This window comes from Neolamprologus brichardi, chromosome 1 (genome assembly GCF_056152115.1).
Source record: "Neolamprologus brichardi isolate AB-2024 chromosome 1, ASM5615211v1, whole genome shotgun sequence".
NCBI classification, from domain to species: Eukaryota; Metazoa; Chordata; class Actinopteri; order Cichliformes; family Cichlidae; genus Neolamprologus; species Neolamprologus brichardi.
In genome coordinates this window covers 35,238,606-35,259,505 of record NC_142104.1, presented here as the reverse complement: position 1 = coordinate 35,259,505, position 20,900 = coordinate 35,238,606, and the positions used below count along the sequence as shown (strand labels likewise).

At 40.8% G+C, this 20,900-nt stretch overlaps 1 protein-coding gene across 3 annotated transcripts; it reads right to left on the bottom strand.

The window, feature by feature from the left end:
• Positions 1–1,220: 1,220 nt before the first annotated feature.
• Positions 1,221–17,559, bottom strand: LOC102796378 (ATP-binding cassette sub-family G member 4-like). 3 transcript variants are annotated; one of them, XM_087844990.1, is made up of 15 exons: positions 17,304–17,559; positions 12,004–12,121; positions 11,741–11,873; positions 11,570–11,620; positions 11,178–11,323; positions 9,294–9,417; positions 8,937–9,051; positions 8,670–8,816; positions 6,554–6,557; positions 6,079–6,169; positions 5,803–5,971; positions 5,608–5,708; positions 3,663–3,821; positions 3,466–3,584; positions 1,221–1,446 (listed from the first exon to the last, which is right to left on the bottom strand). In XM_087844990.1, exons 1-15 carry the CDS (start codon positions 17,557–17,559, stop codon positions 1,221–1,223), a joined length of 1,959 nt encoding a protein of 652 aa, XP_087701116.1. The 3 variants fall into 3 exon arrangements, with proteins under 3 accessions (XP_087701116.1, XP_087701100.1, XP_087701106.1); XM_087844974.1 differs by lacking the exon at positions 6,554–6,557 and having other exon boundaries at positions 8,660–8,816; XM_087844980.1 differs by lacking the exon at positions 6,554–6,557 and having other exon boundaries at positions 6,079–6,177; positions 8,695–8,816.
• Between the last annotated feature and the right edge of the window lie 3,341 nt (positions 17,560–20,900).

The following is a 20,900-nucleotide window of genomic DNA, read 5'->3' as shown; positions in this document are numbered from 1 at the left end:
ATTAAAATGAAATGTGAGATAGCACCAAGATCAGTGGCATTGCTGGACGTAGAGCGGACACAAAAACAGTAATGACAGTACAGTAACTCACCTATGTAGCTTAAATACAATAATGGATTTCGTAAGGGGTGAGTATCCTGGACCAGAGATATAGTCTGCCAGAGCAGCAGCACAGTGTGGACTAAAGCAAGATGTCAGTTCTGCTCCTGCGTCCCGTCTGCTTGGCTCTAACTGAACTGCATATGCATCGAATACTAAAGATAATAAAACATAGTGGAATATGATTAAGGCTTGTCCTCGTGATCATCACTAACAGATTTATTTAGATTCATGATTATGTGAAAGTACAAAAAATATAAAATTTCTTCAGGCGATCATAGCAAAGCTCAATTTACAACTATCAATATGATAAAAACCACAGCTTTGAGAAGTTAATGTTTTTAGGGCAGGGGTAGGCAACTCCAGGCCTCGAGGGCCGGTGTCCTGCAGGTTTTAGATCTCACCCTGGGTCAACACACCTGGATCACATGATTAGTTCGTTACCAGACCTCTAGAGAACTTCAAGACATGTTGAGGAGGTAATTTAGCCATTTGAATCAGCTGTGTTGGATCAAGGACACATTTAAAACCTGCAGGACACCGGCCCTCGAGGCCTGGAGTTGCCTGCCCCTGTTTTAGGGCTACGGCCCAAATCCACTCGCTCTTTCAGTGATACAAAGACGCCGTGATTGTTGCTTTTTCACTCTTTCAGGCACATTATCAAACATCTTTAGTGCAACTTAATTTTTTTTGGCTTACAAAAGTAAACACTCTTTTTGCATTTGAATTTCGTAAGGGGTGAGTATCCTGGACCAGAGATATACTCTGCCAGAGCAGCAGCACAGTGTGGACTAAAGCAAGATGTCAGTTCTGCTCCTGCGTCCCGTCTGCTTGGCTCTAAAAACTTCTCTAAGTTATAAAACGTACAGCACGTGTAGCTGAATGTGGCTCAGTCTTTGTGCACACATTAGTTCTTGATGAGGTAAAACAGCTGTATAGTGGTTTAAAGGACTGTCACCAGCTGGCAGGAGAACACAACCAGAATTTGTTCTGTCCACTTAGCAGCAACATGTAAAATGAAATGAAACAAACTCCTACATGACGTGACAGGTTCTCTCTGCACAGGAAAGAGTCCAGAGTCGAGGGGGGGTCGTGTGTTTTGGAGATGAGCTGAAGAGAATCTATCGCTCTGACTTGACCTTGTAGCGGAGGACAAGGTAAGTAGCCAGACGTAGGATGATGAAGAAACTTCCCAGGACAATAAAATCGACATAGAGCTTTGCATCCTCCACATTGAGCAGCTGCAGAACCTCTTCAGGCTGTTGGAACTTACACACCGGCCCTGGACACTCCAGCTCTGTGCGGTTCATCCCATAGATAGACAGGAGGACCCCTTCAAAGCCATACCTACGAGAGAGACAAAGTCTTATCTGTAAGCAGCCCAGTCACAACAGCTCAAATGTTGCTTACTGTTTCTGTAAAACATGCTGATGACTTTGGTAATCAGGCCCAGCCATCGAGGATTTGAGTGCATCTTACAAATAGTTAGCATCCTATGAATAACTTTTGGATAAAAAATGCTTGAAAGGATCAGTCAGATACATCTAAGTGTCAGTGTCAGCGCAGGTAGACCCTGTGGAGTGGAAAGTAGTGGACCCAAATGCACGAAACGTGGAAACGGAACTGGATTTTAACAAATGGCGTGCCTTTTATTGAGGCCGAAAAACAGAACATGAACCAAATACAAAAAAAAACAGATAAATGAGAAACTAATCACAAAAACCTAAACCGGGAAAACAAAATACACAAAAACCAGGAATACCAGGAAATAATGAATACCTGAGACATGGGAGGTTAGCAGTGGATGATAAGCAGACGAACCGATGGGTAAGAAAGCAGAACACACATAAACATTGGCTGTATCCCGCAGCCTCAACGATCCTCAAGGGCCGCGTACTCAAAGACCGCTAAGGCCGGAAGTGCGAGGCTTGTGAAATGGGACGGTCTAGCCTCCATCGCGCTGCCCAGGTTGCCTAGCAACCATGATACTAACAGCTGGAAACGTTTCATACAGCTTTGTTTGACAGAAATGAAGGAGAAAATCTTTTGTTCATTTGTTTGTTTCTACATGAGCTTTGATCATTCTCTGATTAAGCTCAGCTATTGAACGGCGTATATTTTAAAGTAAAGGCTTTAAAACCAAGTTAGTACAAACGTCACTAATGTCACATGACTTTGTCGACATGTGGCCAACAGGAATGTTTTAATGTTCTTCGTTATTAAACATTTGCACATAAATAAGTGACATCATATTCAGTACTTAGTTTACTAAGTTACTCTTCGGGCGCCCCTCATCCGCCGTTTTTTTTTCGGCAAAATTATCCACACCCACCACCATGCTATGCATTCTGGGATATGTTGGGCCATGAAGTCTACACCGCCACGTCCTTAAAATTCAGGGAAATGAAGGATGCATTTGAGGGCCGCATTTCGAGCAGCCTTCGAATTGTGACAGCCTTCGTCGCGTCGCTGTGACGTAATCGGCCTTAAAATGCGGCCTTTAAGGCTGCAGACCCTGAATTGGGATACAGCCATACACAGAGGGTAATGAGGGAAATACACGACAGAAGAAAGACACAGCTGAACCTAATCAGACACGACGAGACAGAGGAAGCAAAACAGAATAGACTCACACGGGACGGAACTATCACAATAAAACAGGAAACCAGAGATGCAGACTGACAGAACATAAGGAACAGAGGCAGAAACATGGGAAACAGAACCAAACCTACACTAGAGACACGACACACTAAACACGGGAGGCACAGGAACAAAACCTGAGAGCTAGAAATCACTGAAACATAACCAGAAACTGAAACGAAGCACATTAATAATCAAAAAGCACAAACACAGAGTCACCATGACTCTGCACAGAACCAGGTGTAAATGTGTTAACAGTGTTTCACCGTTAGTTATTTGTCCACTAATCTCCACTTATTACAGCAGGCTCAAGCATTTTGTGCTGCAGGGCAGCAGCCGGTGCTTCACTCGATTCTGCAGCAGCTTTGTGTTGCAGATTGTTTATATTTTTATGAGTGTGTTTTTTATCCATGAGATTGACATCCTCGTCTTAAGTTAACATGAACGTCTGAAAGTGACCAAATTAAGCAAAACACTTAAGATACCAAGTCTTCCAGGTTTTGGCAGCAAACTCAAACACTGTTAACTTCATAATCTTTGGGGCAAGAAAACATAGTTTTGTAATTTTATGACTCAAGCTGAAAGTCTGCACTTCAATCTTTTCTTAAATGCTTGATGTAAAATGTGCTGTGATGGTGTACAGACAGGAAAGCAATGTGTCCTTCCTCAAAACCCCGTGGACCCGACTGAACCTGCAGCTGTGATGTTCCTCCCAGCGCCACCCACCTGACGTAGGACACATAGGAGCTCCACTGCAGATACTTGGGGATGGTGTCAAAGTTGACAAAGAATCCAGAGAACAGCAGCACAGGCACAGCTGTAACAGGCCCTACAAATGTGGCTACCTGGGAGGTGTAGAGGATATACATCGTGTTACATATCAGCCAAGAAAATGTGTATTAAACAATGCAAACGTGCACTACCTGCAGTGAGGTGGAGGCAGCGCCAACCAACAGCCCAAGCGACTGGGCTACCAGGGCAGTGCAGGTGGACAGGGCTATGAAGAGCAGGTAGCGACTTGCCTCAGGAGGCTGCTCTGTCATCCAGTACACTATGCTGCAGTACATGATGGGGCAGATCACCTAAAATAACACGTTCATTAACTGATGTTTAGTAGAGGAACAGCAAGGACACCCTGTCACAGTGTGCTGCAGCTACAGTCGCATCCAAACACAGAGCCCTCAGCTCCCGTGCCAGCCAATCACGATGACTGGAGTGCTGCACAATGGTTTATTTAATAGATATAAATGTTGATGGATTTCATACAAATTAAGGTTGTACTCAATGACAATGATGGTCAGCAGGATCAAAAGTAGCTTTCCAAATCACTGTCTCACTCACTATGTGTTAACCCTTTAAGACCTACCATAGAACCAAGTCCGCCAGAGCTTATATTATATTTTTACATGCTGTGGAGCCATTTTTGGGAGCATTTCAAGTTGCTATACATCAATACAACCATTACAGCCTAGATTTTAATAATATATATGCATTAAGTGCATAGTAACTACATAAATTGCAAAAAAGTGCAATAAACTACAAATAAATTGAAAATCGTTTTTGTTTTTTTAACATATATTTCTAGTTAGAGAAATTTAAGAGGCTTATCCCTCAAAACTGTAAATACAAAAAAGTTGCACAAAATAGTTTCCCACCACAGGAAATTTATTTTGAGTGCCTTCATAGTTTTATTTTTGAAATACACCAATTTTTATACACTGCAGGAAAAACGAAAATAAATATTATAATGCAAATTTGCAAAAAAGCAGCATATGCATCAAAATAAACTATTTCCAGCAGTGCAATATGAGTCCTAAGCATCCCAGAAACGACACAGAAAGTCATAAAGTCAAACATAACTTTTAAAAACACCAGTATAGGCTCATTGAGGCCGGGACGGTAAAAAACTACATTTCCGCGAAAATGACGTCACTTCTGGTTTCGGGCAGGTCATGGCGGACATGCGATAGTTCGCGCTGACGTCTAATCCAATGTAGGAAGTGTTATGAACAGCTGATCGGATCGGCAAAGCGTGTTTCTGGAATATTATGTTTTTGTTGCTGCAAGCGCTTTTTATGCAGTTTTTGCAAATCTATATGTGGAAGGAAACTGTGACCTAGATCAAGCTGATGGCATAAGATGTAAGTACAACTCCTCAGGTTTCATATGCAAAAAAAATGATTGCGCTAGCTCACGTGGTTGCAGAGCTACCGGGATTTAAAAATAGTTACGCAAAACAGAGCGTGCTGCTCTGACCGGTTTTAAAGGGTTAATAGACCTCTCTGCATTGAATCATATCTGTTATTAACCTCTGTCTCTCTTCCACAGCATGTCTTTGTCCTGTCTTCCTTCTCTCACCCCAACCAATCACAGCAGTTGGCCCCGCCCCTCCCTGAGCCTGGTTCTGCTGGAGGTTTCTTCCTGTTAAAAGGGAGTTTTTCCTTCCCACTGTCGCCAAAGTGCTTGCTCATAGGGGGTCATATGATTGTTGGGTTTTTCTCTGTATCTATGAAGCGCCTTGAGGCGACTTTTGTTGTGATTTGGCGCTATATAAATAAAATTGAATTGAATTGAATTGTGACGTTTACCTTGTTTCCATTTCAGTCCATGATAACGCCCACGCATTACATCTGAGAACATTTGAATCTGCCGCTACAGTGTAACCAATAACAGACACTTGGGTGACTTCTTTGACATGATGAGACCCAACAATAATGGCAAACCAATCTGCTCCTACAACCTGCAAGCACCATCTGCTAACACTAGAGTGCAGTGTTGTGAAGCTAAGTGGATATATTTTGCTGTTTGTCAGCACTCAGGCCCTCAGTGAGTAAACCCACCAATCCAATCACAGCACTGCCAGCTCACCTGGAAGGGAATATCAGCCATGGTCTTGGCCAGGTAGTAGGCTTTCAGGCTGTACCAGTAGTTCAGATGCTCCCTCAGGAATACAGACATCTCGAGAGGAACTGCCAAAAGCCCAAAATGTTTACATACATTTATGAGATTTATCATAATAGTATCAACAGGGGAGGAAGTCCATAACCTCTGGATCATACTCACAGGTCAACACAGTAGGCATGAGTGCTCCAAACATGAGGAAGAGCATAGAGAAGAAGAGAAATCCAGTGTTGTTAAACACCCTGCTGGCATCATTGCCAATGTTGAGATAGAGCAAACCTATTAACACACCTATGCAGATGTGGGATATCACTCTGAGGTGGGTCAAAACCTGAGAACGGACGACAGCGGAGAAAACATCCACGATCAGGCTCGTTTCAGGTAAGAGCACATCTGATCTGTGACAGCTGTGATTATTGAAGCGATGCTTCCACCCACCTGGTCTCGACATACAGTTATGAAGGTTCTCTTGAAGAGGATGCAGAACTGTGTTAGCGTACTTGTGGCAAAAGTGTGGCTTTCTATGTGCCTGGCATCCTGGAAAAATGGAAGAAATGATCATCGTCAACTCAACACAAAGCATCCTGCAGTCAGAGCTGAATCAACTGGGTAAAAATAGAGCAACAGACCATTTTTATGGGTTTCTGGTATTGCCAGAACATATTGGTTCTACTTCCTGCTGTCAGTTTGTCTTTATTGACACAACTAGCATAGTGGCCTGGTGATTAGCACTGTCGTCTCACAACAAGAAGGTCCCGAGTCTGAATCCACTGTCTGGCCTTCCTGTGGGCAGTTTGCATGTTCTCCTTGTGTCTCTGTGGACTCTCTCCAGGTACAGTTGCTGGAATTAGGTTAAACTGGTGATTCTAGGTTGTCCACAGGCGTAAATGGTTGTCTGTCTCACTGAGTGTACCCTGCTTCCTGCCCTATGGCAGACAGGCCATAGGACCATATCAGCTGAACACTGTGTTCTTCTGTTGGGACTTTTGAGGTCTCTGCAGGCTTTGGTAGTTCTTGGTTTTTATAGTTAGCTAAGATCTACCCATTTCCTGCCAGCCCTTATTTTTCTAGTATGACAGGTCTCAGTTTGGGTAATTGTTTCCTGCTTTGGTTCTGAGTTTAGGTAGCAACACAATCATCCAGAGAAACAGAAATGGACACAGCTAAGCTAAACTGTTAATGTGAGAGGACTGTAAATCAATCTAAGACTAAATGGCGAATGCCTTGATGCAGTGGGGCGGGGCCACATTCTTGTGGTTGGCAGGGCACAGCAATGGTTCAGAGGAGTTTGATTTCATTTTAAATGTAATTTTAAAACAGCAGTACAAACACTGAGAGATCTGCTGAGCATTGGTGCTGCATGTTTTCTGGTCATCCTGGAGAAGAAGTACTTGTGATTACTGCACTGAATCACCCTCGTTTCAGTCATGACCACGAAGCTCTAGGAACAGGTACTGCAGGAGCAAACTGCACCTAATGCATCCCACTCAGATAATGGTCAACATGGTTCTTTAAACTCTGTTGTAGTGATGTGTCAGTCACGAACGAAACGGCTCTTAGAGCCGGCTCCTTATCATGAGCCGTGGGGTTTTTTTTCTTTCTCTCTCTCTCTCGCCCTTTTCCCGCTTCACTCAGCATGCGAGCCTTGTGCTTTACGCTGAGCAGAGGGGGGAGGGGCGGTAGTTACACTCAGTAGCACAGGAACAGAGCGGGAGGGAGAGAGAGAGAAAGAGCCAGGGACAACAACATCACATTAGAAAGGTATAGTAATCATCCACAACTATTTTCAGTTGCAGATGATAAAGGATTCAGAAAGTTTATTCATGCAGGTCCATATGACAGAGAATGTGCATCTTCTTTTTGTTTTCATATTTTAATTTATATTTAATTGTGTTGTGGTTTGCAGTGTTTTGTGTTGTTTCACTTTAAATTTGTTTAAAAGGAAAAAGCTGAAAATTTAAATAGTTAAAAGTTGAACTGTGAATAGTTGATTTTTGTATTATATGATTTATTTATTACATTTTATGTGGAGTGAATAAATAAAAGTATATTTACGGTGGCCCCTACAGACAAAGCACGTAAAAACTCCAAAACACGTACAAACACAACAGAAGTGCTCCAGGATGCTAGGGGGCAGTGTTGAGCTTTTGTTACCTCGTGGCTACACAAGCCAGCAAGTACCAACGACTGGATTTGGTGTGTGGTAGTAACAGGTAAATGAACATATTTTAAATTATTTGAATGTATATGAGTGCTTGTGTATAAATACACAAACACTACACATATGCTTTCAGTTGTGTAATTTAAGTGATCAGGGTAGCTGTTTTGAAGTTCAGTTAAAGCTAGAAATGTGTTTTGGAGTTTGTACGTGTTTTGTCTCTAGGGGCCACCGCATATATTTATATATAAACATATATAAATAAAACCACTTTTTTTTTACATTAGTAATTCCTTTTGTGCATAATTTTATATTATTGTTAATAATAAATAAATTAAAGCAACAAAACAACCCGAAGAGCCGGCTCGGAGCCGAAAGAGTCGGTTCTCTAAAAAGAGCCGGAAATCCCATCACTACTCTGTTGCAAATAATCCTCTCCTTCCTGAACAAGCGGCACTTTTATTCTCTGGTTGTATGGAGCAACCTTTAGTGGAGCATGTGGTTCTGCTGTGGAGGACTGGGTGGAAGAGATCAGGGACTTGTACATCAGGCTAATTTTATTTATGATCTGGGCAGCGGGAATCTGTCTTCTAGATTGTTATAGCACCTCCATGCCACTCCCCACTGGTGGTTGCTGCCTTTCAGCCTTCAGGAGCCCCCCCAAGAGTCTGAAGGCACTCTTGGCTGTCTGCTCCAGCAAAATACCCTCACTGATAATACTGTGAGTAATAAAATAAATCAATAAAACAAAACGATTGACAAGAAGAGCGTACAGAGACTCTATAGCGGTCGTCTTGGCAGGGCAATATGTCCTAGCAAGTTTCTTCCTTGCTCGATGCTGCTGTCACTTCTCTGCAGCACACTCTCCCACGTGTGGAATAGCATCTGTTACTTACAACGGGGCAGATTGTTGCACAGACTGATTGATTCTTCTCCTCTAAAGCACACATTCCACCTTGGACTGCTTCAAACAGCACCGGGTTCATGTCTCCATACTCTCCTGATGCCACTTCAATGACTGAATCACAAGCAAAAGCAGAAAGACGTGAACAGAATTAGCTCTCTGGAAATGCTGCTATCATGCAGAAAAGTTGGGGAACATGAAGTAGCAATAACAGGTACTGTAAGGTGAACATACTGAAGTCTGCAGGGTTGTGGTAGGTAGGACAGTAGAGGCCGAGCGTCTTCAGATAGGGTATGAGGTAAGGGACGGTGCCTTTGTAGATGCACTGTCCCTGACTGAGGATGTAAAGCTGTGGAGCAAAAACATTCAGGTTTGACAAAAAGCAGCCTCTACAGAAGCTTACAGAACTGCAACTTATTTTTCTTTACATGGCAGTGGTGTAGATTAAAAGATGGAGATAGCTATGGATGATATCACCCACTGGTTCTCAGACACTTGGCTCCAGATACCAACATGGTGGCAGCCAAAACAATACGCTGAGGTTTCAAAATACAGCGTCCATTATTTCCTCCTTCATTGGCAGATACACACCTTGTCAAACATCTCAAACAGTTTGGCACTGGGCTGGTGAATAGTGCAGATGATGGTACGCCCGCCCTGTGCCAGAGAACGCATTAGGGACACCACCTGGTAGCATGACACGCTGTCTAAGCCACTTAAAACACAGAGACAAGATCCATGAATACCGGTCTAAAAGAAACGGAAGAGTAGATAAATCACAATGACTTGCAGATTCACTCTGTCACATAAGAGTTTAGCTAAACATGAGAAAGCTTGAGGATGATATCTTTCTATTAAAAAATCAGTCGTTATTGTATCAGCTTGGTAATTTTGGAAACATGTTTTCTCAGTTGTCTGCAGATTTAAAAGGAAACGGACACACTAATGATACACTACCATACAGTATGTACACTGTTTAAGCTCCGTCCTACAACCAAAAAACGTGGCTTTATGTAAAAACTGTGAAAAAAATAACATAATTAATACATAAAGTAAAATAACTGTATGATTTTAATTGTTAATTTGTTAAATTTAGATGACATAAATGTTACTATAATGGTTAGCTATAGCGGCTAGCTGCTATCATGTTGGTTCATGTTGCTATCAGCTAACTGCTAATGCTAATGCTAAAGCTAATGCTCTTGTTGCTGTTTACAACATCAGTGTTTTTCTTACATTTCTGTAATTGTTAAAATTCTAAGTTATAGAAGCTGCTGAAATGCACGGAATGGTTCTCTGGATAAAAGTTTATATGAGAAAAATCTAAGAATCCGAAACACAAACATGTGTAATGTTAGTTGAGAGGCTGGAAAACTGTGCAAAAAATAACATAATTAATACATAAAATAAAATAACTGTATGATTTTAATTGTTAATCTGTTAAATTTAGATGAGTCTATAAACCTTAAAGCTCCCACATAAATGTTACTATAATGGCTAGCCATAGTGGCTAGCTGCTACCATGTTGGTTTTGGTTCATGTTGCTATCAGCTAACTGCTAATGCTAAAGCTAATGCTCTTGTTGCTGTTTACAACATCAGTGTTTTTCTCACATTTCTGTAATTGTTGAAATTCTAAGTTATTGAAGCTGCTGAAATGCACCGAATGGTTCTCTGGATAAAAGTTTATATGAGAAAAATCTAAGAATCCGAAACACAAACATGTGTAATGTTAGTTGAGAGGCTGTAAAACTGTGTAAAAAATAACATAATTAATACATAAAGTAAAATAACTGTATGATTTTAATTGTTAATCTGTTAAATTTAGTTGAGTCTATAAACCTTAAAGGGAAGCAGCTCCCACATAAATGTTACTATAATGGTTAGCCATAGCGGCTAGCTGCTACCATGTTGGTTCATGTTGCTATCAGCTAACTGCTAATAGTTTGACAACTAAAGCTAATGCTCTTGTTGCTGTTTACAACATCAGTGTTTTTCTTACATTTCTGTAATTGTTGTTGTTATTGAAGCTGCTGAAATGCACCGAATGGTTCTCTGGATAAAAGTTTATATGAGAAAAATCTAAGAATCCGAAACACAAACATGTGTAATGTTAGCTGAGAGGCTGGAAGACTGCATACCAAAATTGTACTAACAGCTGGAATGCTAGCAGCAACCTTTTGAGGTGCTGAATCTAGTAAGCTATTGTGTAAAACTGTCGGAAGCTCAGGTCTGCACACAAAGATGAAGGAAAGTACTGACATTTCATCTGTATTTGAAAATGTCTCAAGCAGCAGCTGCATTTGATATAAAGAAACATGACGAGAGGGAGAGGTGCGATTTAAAACCAGGTGTTCCACTTGCTTTGAACCAGCAGTCAACTATCAACATGTGATTTTATGGAAGCACATCTCACATAATAAAAAGATATAATTTAGGTATACAATCGGCAACACATCATCTCCTCCCCGTTCACCTGGTGGGCTCATCAAAGAACATGACTGGAGGATTGTTAACCAGTTCGAGGGCGATGGCCAGACGTTTACACTGACCACCTGACAGTGAGCTGGTACGAGTGTGGGCGCAGTCAAGGAGCCCTAAAGCAGTCAGAATCTCGTTCACCTGAACAGAGAAAAGAGAAAGGCACAGTTTCACTGATTATCAAAGCACCAATAAAAAATGTCTTCTTTATATTTATATCTAAATGCCTGTTTGGGCAAAACAGGGAGAAAAAACATGAAAATGCTCGGCAGGAATAAGAATGTGGTGCTACATAACAAAATAGATGGTGAGTAATAAAATCCTGCTTGTGGACATTATGAGTAAACTGGCTGGTTCAGTTTACAGAGCATGATAAACTGCTCTCACCAGTTCCTTCTTCACATCCATAGTTTCATCCAGCTTTAAGTTGGCTGAAACCTGAGCAAAGAGAAAATAGATTGCATTAACGTAATCAAGCTAAAAAAAAGCTACAAAACAAAACACAAAGCCAAATTCAGAATGTGCAAAAATGTGCTCCGAGGCTAAGTTGAAGTTTACCATCATGGCCTCCCGGGCAGTGAGGTGTGGCAGCAGCATGTCTTCCTGCATGATGTAGCAGGACATTTTCCTGAAGGTCCTCAGGTCCCTGGGTTTCCCATTTACCAGGATCTGACCCTTCATCCCTGTTTCCCTGAGCAGCACGAAGGACAGATACCAAACATTTCACTGCCCAGACAAACTTTACTAATTAACTACGCCTTATGTTTGTATCACACAGGCCTCATTTATGTCATCATAAGTGTATCAGAGAGTCTGCTCACCTGTACCCTGCTAGAATGTTCATCAGGGTGGACTTCCCTGCCCCCGATGGCCCCATGATCCCTATAAGCTCCCTGCTGCAGAACCGTCCTGACAGGCACTTTAATAAGGCTTTGAAACCTGCAGATAAGTGACAGGGTATTCATGGGAATGAGCAGTGATATTATATTACTGCACAAGAACAAACTTTATGTAAGCATAATACAAATACTCATGTTAAATAGGAGCTACTAGTTCCAAAAAAAGCCACTTGGAATAAAAGACCTCAACACTGCCCCCATCACCGAACAGAGCAGGAGTCCGTGAACACATATGACACAGATGAAAGTCGGTCCTGGGGCAGAGGTGGGTTGTAAAGTGGTTTGCAGATGCACAGCAACTGTGGCTGTGCATCTGCTCAATATATATTGAGTCCTCAATTAAACATGCACAGAAGGGTTTCCACTGAGATATGAGCTGGTGGGGTGTTCCCCACTGTGTTACTGGGCATGAGATGATCCCTGCTTTCCCTAAACACCCGGGGCAAGCAGGGACAAGAAATGAAACTGTTCAGTTAGCTAACATATCCTATTTTTCTGCTGCTCTGTTCATCATTTAACACATGTAGGAACTGCTTAAAACTTTAAAAGAAATGTAAGCACAGGGGGAAATGTTTTGAGCTAATACAACAAGGTTCAATATCCAACCTTCCACTCATGATAACATCATGTCTTCAGAGCTACAGTCGCACATTATTCTCTAGTAGAAGTGGCTCATGTGGAATAATATTAACACATGTCTGACAGTAAAACTGACCAGTAAATTCAGCAGGCAGATGCATCAACACTTACAGCACAAATATGGTTGGTTAAAGTGGATGAATGTCCTCTGCACTCTGGGATGGTGATGACTGATGATCCCCAGTAAACTTCCAGTGTTGGTCAAGTTACTTGGAAAAAGTAATCAATAACTAATTACTGATTACTTCCCCAAAAAAGTAATCCCGTTACTTTACTGATTACTTATTTTCAAAAGTAATTAATTACTTAGTTACTTAGTTACTTTTTAAAAACACGATTTACCACCTGAATAGGTGATAAAGTGATAGATCTTTCAGCCCAATTCTACTTTTTCTGCATAATCCATCATACAAAATGTAATCAAATGGAAAAGTCTCTTTTTAAAACTTGTTTTTATTAGTTTTAATCTTTTAACTTTATGCATCAAGTAAAAATTTAATTATCTGCAACATTCTCTGACTGGAAGAAATTAGTTTAACATTTAAACCTATTTTCTGCACATTCCAGCACATAAAATAAAATATTTTGTGTGTTTACACTCAGTCTTTCAAATAGATGCAAGTAAAACACAGCAGAAAATAAATAAAGTCAAAGACTAGCGGTCCTGTTGCTCTATTTTCACCTGTAAAGCAGGCGTGGGGTAGGCAGAGGTTTACCCTGGTGCAGGTGTGCTGCGGTCAGTGGAAGAATCCGCGAGTTTCTCTGTGAGTTTCCCATTACGTCGTAGCTACTCGGTGCTTGTTTGGAAGTTTAGGGGTTTTTTCGCTGTAAAAAGAAGTTTTCTTCCCACGCACAACGGACACTAATGTTTTTGTCACTTTTTATGGAATCAAACTCAAAGTAAGGTCAGTACTTCCACGCTTTAAACGCTGCACGCTCGTACTCTCTCTGCACTCGATATATGATCCATTGTTGATCTGCACACAGCTGTTGTCACGAACGTCGCACTCGCTTACGTCACTGTCATGAGACAGTCTTGCAAAAAAATCACGGTTTTAGTAACGCAGTAACGCAGCGTTCCTACGGGAAAGTAACGGTAATCTAATTACCGTTTTTGCAATAGTAATCCCTTACTTTTTTCAAGTAACGAGTAAAGTAATTGGATTACAGTAACACATTACAAGTAATGCGTTATTGCCCATGTCTGGTGATGACTGATGATCCCCAGTAAACTTCCCACACTCCCAACTCTGGATTCACCGGGGTCACATGTTCTGAGAGGTTGATAAATGCTTTTCCCACGACACAATCTGACAGCCTCAAACACATTGCTCTCTTAATTCAAAGCTGGTTAAAAAGTAACAGTTGCCTCAAGGCGCTTAATTTTAGGTCCAAGTTTTAATGAATCTGAGACTGTTGTACAAATAAGCAGTAAAAACTGGCCCTTGCTTTTGACAGTAAGCTGTTATATTACAGTAGACTGTACAGAATCACATGTCATTGTCAATGTCACCAACTATGCTGTCGGTGAGGGTGGTTGTTTATGGTTCCTTATACAAGTCTCTCATAATTTAAAAACATTCTTCGATGTCTTCTAGTTTATGGCTGAAGTGATTATTGAGTGTTTTTGCTTTCATATGTGTTTCTCTCTCTTTCTGAGTCTCTGTACTAGTTTTTGAGTCATTTCCACTCACTATGTATTAACAGACCTCTCTGCATTGAATCATATCTGTTATTAACCTCTGTCTCTCTTCCACAGCATGTCTTTATCGTGTCTTCCTTCTCTCACCCCAACCAATCACAGCAGATGGCCCCGCCCCTCCCTGAGCCTGGTTCTGCTGGAGGTTTCTTCCTGTTAAAAGGGAGTTTTTCCTTCCCACTGTCGCCAAAGTGCTGCTCATAGGGGGTCATATGATTGTTGCTCTGAATGTATTGTTGTAGGGTCTACCTTACAAGTCTTAAGGTGACAGTTGTTGTGATTTGGCGCTGTATAAGTAAAACTGAATTGAATTTCATAATACCTTGGTTTCTTTCTAATTTTATTAATTTATTCTAGTATCCGCGGCACCATTTTTAGTGCGTGTTCCCTTAGTAAAGCTGTGATGTTGTCTTGTTATTCAGACAGATTTCTGGTTATGAGTTTGCCATCTATAATCCAGTTTTGAGTTCCCTTCCCAGACGCCTTAACGCCCACTCACATCCTGGGCCATCTGACCTCAGGAATTCGCATGATAAGGTGGGGCCAGGTTTCACAAAGAGCTCATCCGAAACTCTGGCTGATTGGGACCCACACCCAGTTTCACACCTTGGCTCAGGCGATTAGAGGATCATCAGGGGGTCCTTTTGTCCCTCTGTGGGGGGACACTCCCACTAGGTTTATATCTGGGACTCTCCACCATTTGACCTTAGAATTGAAGAAGCTTCTCGGATGAAGGTGAAACGTCTTCAAGCAACTTAAAGAAGTCCAGATGCTTTTCTTTGCAAGCTCCTTTGACTACGATGACCTGGATGACTGAGAACCTTCACAGACGTTATGAGTTTGCGATCCCTGACTGAGCAGCACATCCCCAGTGTTATTGTTATCTGTAATCTTAAAATTCCTCATCTCTGTGTTCTGTAAAGCTTGTCATAAAGAGTGCATTTTTCTTTATATTGCCCAGAAGTAAAGTTAATTAAACAACACATGTGTTTTGTGTCTGTTTGAGTTCAAATAATCAATCTTAAAATGAACTCTCTGACTTACTGATTAGAAAATGAATTGTTTTGTTTTGGATGAAGATGTCTCTCTCTCTCTCTGGGTGGGGGTGAGTAAGGTGTACTGGGAGGCGATGGCCTGCTGTCAGTTATATGTAAGGCTGGACACCAAAGAAGGAGAGAAGGACTTGTATTCATTGGCTGGAAAAGATGTGCAGCTTGTTTGATTAAGGATACAAATGGAAAAAACACGTGAAGAGAGGCTGCTTAGAAATACAAGGAGGGCTTCAAGGAGCTGATGGTAAATGGGCTGTATTTGTACAGCGCTTAGCTGATGAATGTAGAACATAAGACAGGAAGAAAGATGTGCATTAAGATACGACCTGCCTGGACAAATGACCAACAAACTTTTGTACGAGTGTTAAAAAGTGGTGGAAATGTTCTTGAGGGAGGTTGGTTCACGAATCTTGCATTCAATCATAAACTCAGTATCAGATCTAAAAGTTAAGGCAGTGCATGCAAGAAAATCAAATGCACATAACTTTTTATTTGTACTGACTAAAGTAGATGCAGTAATAGCCACAGCATCTGTGTGTTAGTCTCTGTGAGCGATGTATGGTGTGGATTGATCGGTGGTGTGAACAGGGTGGATCGTGGGGAGGGCGGCGTGTCAGAAACAATCAGCCTCGCCTCCTCTGTGTGACGGGGAAATAAGGAAAATCAGTAGAGATCAGGGTTGGAAGCTGTCAGTGAATGTGTCACCGCTTCATCTTCTGCTGATTCAGTCACAAAGAAACACACGAGAGAAATATTAGTGAAAAAGGATGCAGCTGCAGAAAGCAGAGAAACTTTAAACTTTTCACTTTAAATGTGAATATGTCATAATTTTCCCACGATGTGTGTTATTGTAGGCTACACCGCTGGTAACAAAATAACAACAGTTTAAATGAATCTGCAAAACTACAGGAAATCATTGTCATTCATAACATGTGGAGTGTAGACCTCATGCTGTGTTGGAGCCAGTGTCATCAAAAACGTGAGGAGACATACCCGTGACTGCACTGCACCTCGTGCATCAGCTGACAGGCAAGGACAATGATTTGTGTACCTGAGTATCACTACAATGCACAAAACAACTGAGCAGCCCATCATGACACAACCAAATCCAGCTATGTGTTTTCTATATATTAAATAATATAGATGCCTCTGCAGCACGACTGATACGCTTACACAACACATTCAGAAACCTTCCCAAACTGAAGGACTGAGTGCAGATTGAAACTTATTAATTATTTCTGTCAGCGTTGCAAAACTGTTATTTCCACATCTCCAGTATCAAATGTGAAACGTGCACCCTGCCGTGTACTGTGCAGCATGAATGCGCTGCAAACAGAGAAGACACAGGCCACAGATTTCCTAAGACTTTATGTCAGAGGCGCCTTTTAAGCCTGAAGGCAGCAAATATTTAACACAGCGCGGTGACAAAAGCTGAATGACTGAATGGAGAAACAGGAGCCGAGCGTTCACCGACTGAAGCCCTCCCCAAACACAGACTTGACTTGGGTGAAAACTCACCGATACTGATGTTGGTCCAAGTTTATTTCTGTTTTTGACATCCATTAAATAACTCTTATTATTTCATTTCATTATTATTAGTTTGAAGAAGCACCACCTTGTCCATCCACAGTGATGTCTCCTGACTTTTTAAGCATTGTGCTAGCTCGCTGTCTCTGGGAACACTTTTAGATACATGCGGTTTATTTTGGGGTTCATCCATCCACACATCTACTGTCTCGTGTCTTGATTTTGCCTTTTCACAGAATCTTTACTCAGTTAGAAACTGGTTAAAGTGGAAAACTGTATATAAAGGATGCTCAGAAGTCCGTTACCTCTCCTCCTCCAGCACGGTCCCTCCCGAATGGTGTAGGAGATGTTGATGAACTCCAGGTCAACAGCTGAGCGTCGGGGTAGGTGGGTGAATCGCTGTGCCTCGGTGATCTGGTTCTCAACCTTCTTCAGGTGGGTCAGCATGGATACCTCCTGCTGCAGCTGAGGCTGAGCAGCAGGCTGGCTGTCACCATTACACGTGACCACCTCCTCCATAGGGAGGCTAACAGAGTCCAGTTCCAGTGCTTTATTATCCATATTAGATCACAGACTGTGGGTGGAAGAGTGAGGGGAGGAAAGAGAGATAAAAAGGAGAAGGGAGGTCATTCACGGTTCAACTGTCTGATTTTACAGGTGAGGTTTTGTGCTTGAGTTAAGTTATCTGTCAACGCTGAAACAGAACAGCAGAGAAGCTGAGCCAGCGAGCAGCTCTGCTCAGAACAGAGACAGTTTCAGTTTCCCATCCACACTACTGTGAATTATCGATATAGATATAATTTTATTTCGAACATGCAAATATAATTGAAATAACAACAGAAAAAAACAAACAAAAAAAACAACCCAAAACTTAAAAATCATCAAGTTTTCATGTAAATATCTTTGTCTACAGAATGCGTGTGCTCGAAAATGAGTAGGATGAAGTTTACACTTTTCTTGTTCCTACCCCCTTATTTCACATCTCATTGCTTACAAATCCATATCCAGGATTCAACATTATTTGATCATACATGGTTAACTATGTACAAGTCTAACACATGAACATACACAAATAAAAACCATTTTCAGCACGTAAACCAGAACAACAACAAACTACATGTTTACATAAACTAATCACCCTGTCTATAACAGCCGCTCAATCTCTGAGCTTGTTTTATATCTATGTGACAAACACCTTAATAAACACAATGAGACGACTCAGTCACTGAGAGGAAGATTTCCTATATTCATGCAATTTATTTTTTTTGAACAATCGTGTGAATTTTTGTATTGATGTCTTGATTTCATCTGTTCAGGTGTTCCACACACTCCTCTGACTGTGATGCTCTGATATTTTACATTTGTCCTTACTACTGGCTTGCTGAACACAAGGATTCCTCTCAGGTCAGGAGTATTTGGTCTTATTTGGAACAAGTTCTGAATGTTGTGGGGCAAAGATTTATTTGCTGCTTTGTACATTGTTTGTGCAGTTCTGAGGTCGACCAAATCTTTAAATTTGAGAATATTTAATTTGATAAAAAGTGGATTTGATGGTTCTCTTGAAGTAGCTTTATTTATTATCCTTATTGCTCTTATGAGGCCAGCAACCAGCTGAAAATAGGCTGACCAATTCATGAAACGTTATTGGTGCTTAGGCAACAAGGCCTACCTGGATAGGTTCAGGTAAAAAAAGAAATCAGTGATGTTATACCACAGAAATGTACCTGGTTAGCTTTACATCATGACTTATGTCATAATCCATAGTAAACCTGTATGTTAAAGGAGCAGCTGGGAGTGACGGCCACTAATGCCACTGCACCAACACAAGTCACAACACGGCGCCAACACAGCATCTTCTGATGGTGTCATCACAAACATCTGAGATTGTATAATGTTCGTTATTTATAATGAATGGGCTACATTTATTTAGGCATAGAGATATAATTATGACTGAGGCTGGAATATCATCTACAAGAGAATTAAAAAAATTGAATATGCATCAGAGAGCATACATGTATTCACATTCCTCACATGTATTCATCATCAAAACATGGGGAAAGAACAGAAGTCAGAACATAAAGAAGAAAGAAAGCAAAGTGTAAATAAAAATATTCATCAGTTTGTTGTTAATCCTGATGTGTTCAATTCTGGATTTGCATTTAGTTCTTACTTTCACGGCCTTACGAGGTGACGCCCTAACCTATATTATCAACCTACTCCCGCCCTCGGTCTGCAGATACGGTTCAAACATGCGTTTGAAAACTAAGAGTGTGTCCAAAAACTCTGAAACAGCTCGCCACCCTCTCTTTTGCACCCTAAAAGTTAATGTGTGCGTTCCGGCTCTGCTTTGAGTTTGGTTGTTTCACAGGTTCGTGTGTGTGTGTTCATTCTTGCACAAGCTTTGATTAAGTAATTTCTTTATTTCTTTATTTGTTGAGATCTCTGTATTTATTAGTGTCTGATTTCTTGCTCTGAAAAGCACTAATAAATAAACGTTACTTGCTAGGTTATATACTGCTGAGTGTTTCTTTGTAAATACTATAATTTTACGTAAAGTACATGGAAATTCAATTAAATTCTAAGGAAATTAAAGCCCGCGGGGTTCCACAGGGTTCAGTTTTGGGTCCATTATTATTTTCTTTTTATATGCTTCCTTTAGCTGGCATTATTCAGTCTTTTAGTGACCTGTCTTATCATTTCTATGCCGATGACATTCAGTTGTATATGTCCTTTAAGCCTCATCAGCTGGATACGCTGTCCACCCTAGTCCAGGCTTTAACTCAAATCTCTGATTGGCTTTCTAACAATTACCTTGTTTTAAACATGAACAAGACATAGACCATGATCATAGCTCCTCCTGATCTATATTCTAAAATCAGTCCGGTTCTTGCCCCTTTCTGTTCTTCTGCTAAGCCAAATATTCGAAATCTTGGAGTAATATTTGACTCTTCTTTGGGCCTTGACTCACACGTAAAATCTCTGTCTCGTTCCTGTTTCTTTCATTTAAGGAACATTTCTAAACTGCGACATATGGTCTCCTCAGCTGAACTGGAAAAAATTGTCCATACATTTGTGTCATCGCGTTTAGATTATTGTAATTCCCTGTTTACCAGCTTGGATAAATCATCTCTGTAACTCGCTCTAGCAAGCGAGCTCACATCACTCCTATTTTATGTTCTTTACATTGGCTCACAACAGATTTTAGAATTTGTTTTAAAATTATTGTTTTAACGTACAAAGCACTAAATGGCCCCAGATTATTTATCCAAGCTTCTCACAAAATACTCTACTGCTCGCCGTCTCCGCTCACAGACTCAGAGTTTGTTGGTTGCTCCCAGAACACGTCTGAAGACGAAAGGGGGCGGAGCCTTTCAGTCTGTGGAGCAGTTTACCTCTACAACTACGTTTGGTTGACTCTGTGGAATCCTTTAAAAAACAGTTGAAAACTTTACTGTTTAAACAAGCTTTCTGTTGACCAATGCTTTTTACATTTTTATATTTTAATTTACATTTAAACTCTATATTGTGTATATTGTGCATTTTGCTATTTATCGTACTGTTTATTTTAATCTCTGTGTGCAGCGCTTTGTGACTACCTGTCTATGAAAAGCGCTTAATAAATAAACTTTACTTACTTACTTACTAAAGCCGTAGTCCTGAGTGGTGTTATAAAATGCTATTAATAATATTATTAATGCTTCAGGTTCAGCAAGAGGATACTGATAGTTTGCAATCAGTATGAATTTTGTATTTGTAGCAGCTAACAATTAGTATGATCTATTAATCTCTCAGGTTTATATTTTATTAGTACTTTCAGTCTTTTGATCTATGTGATGTGATGCAATTAATGTTCCATTTTAATGTTGAAGTTAACTAATCTACTAGTTATGTTTTTTTAAAGT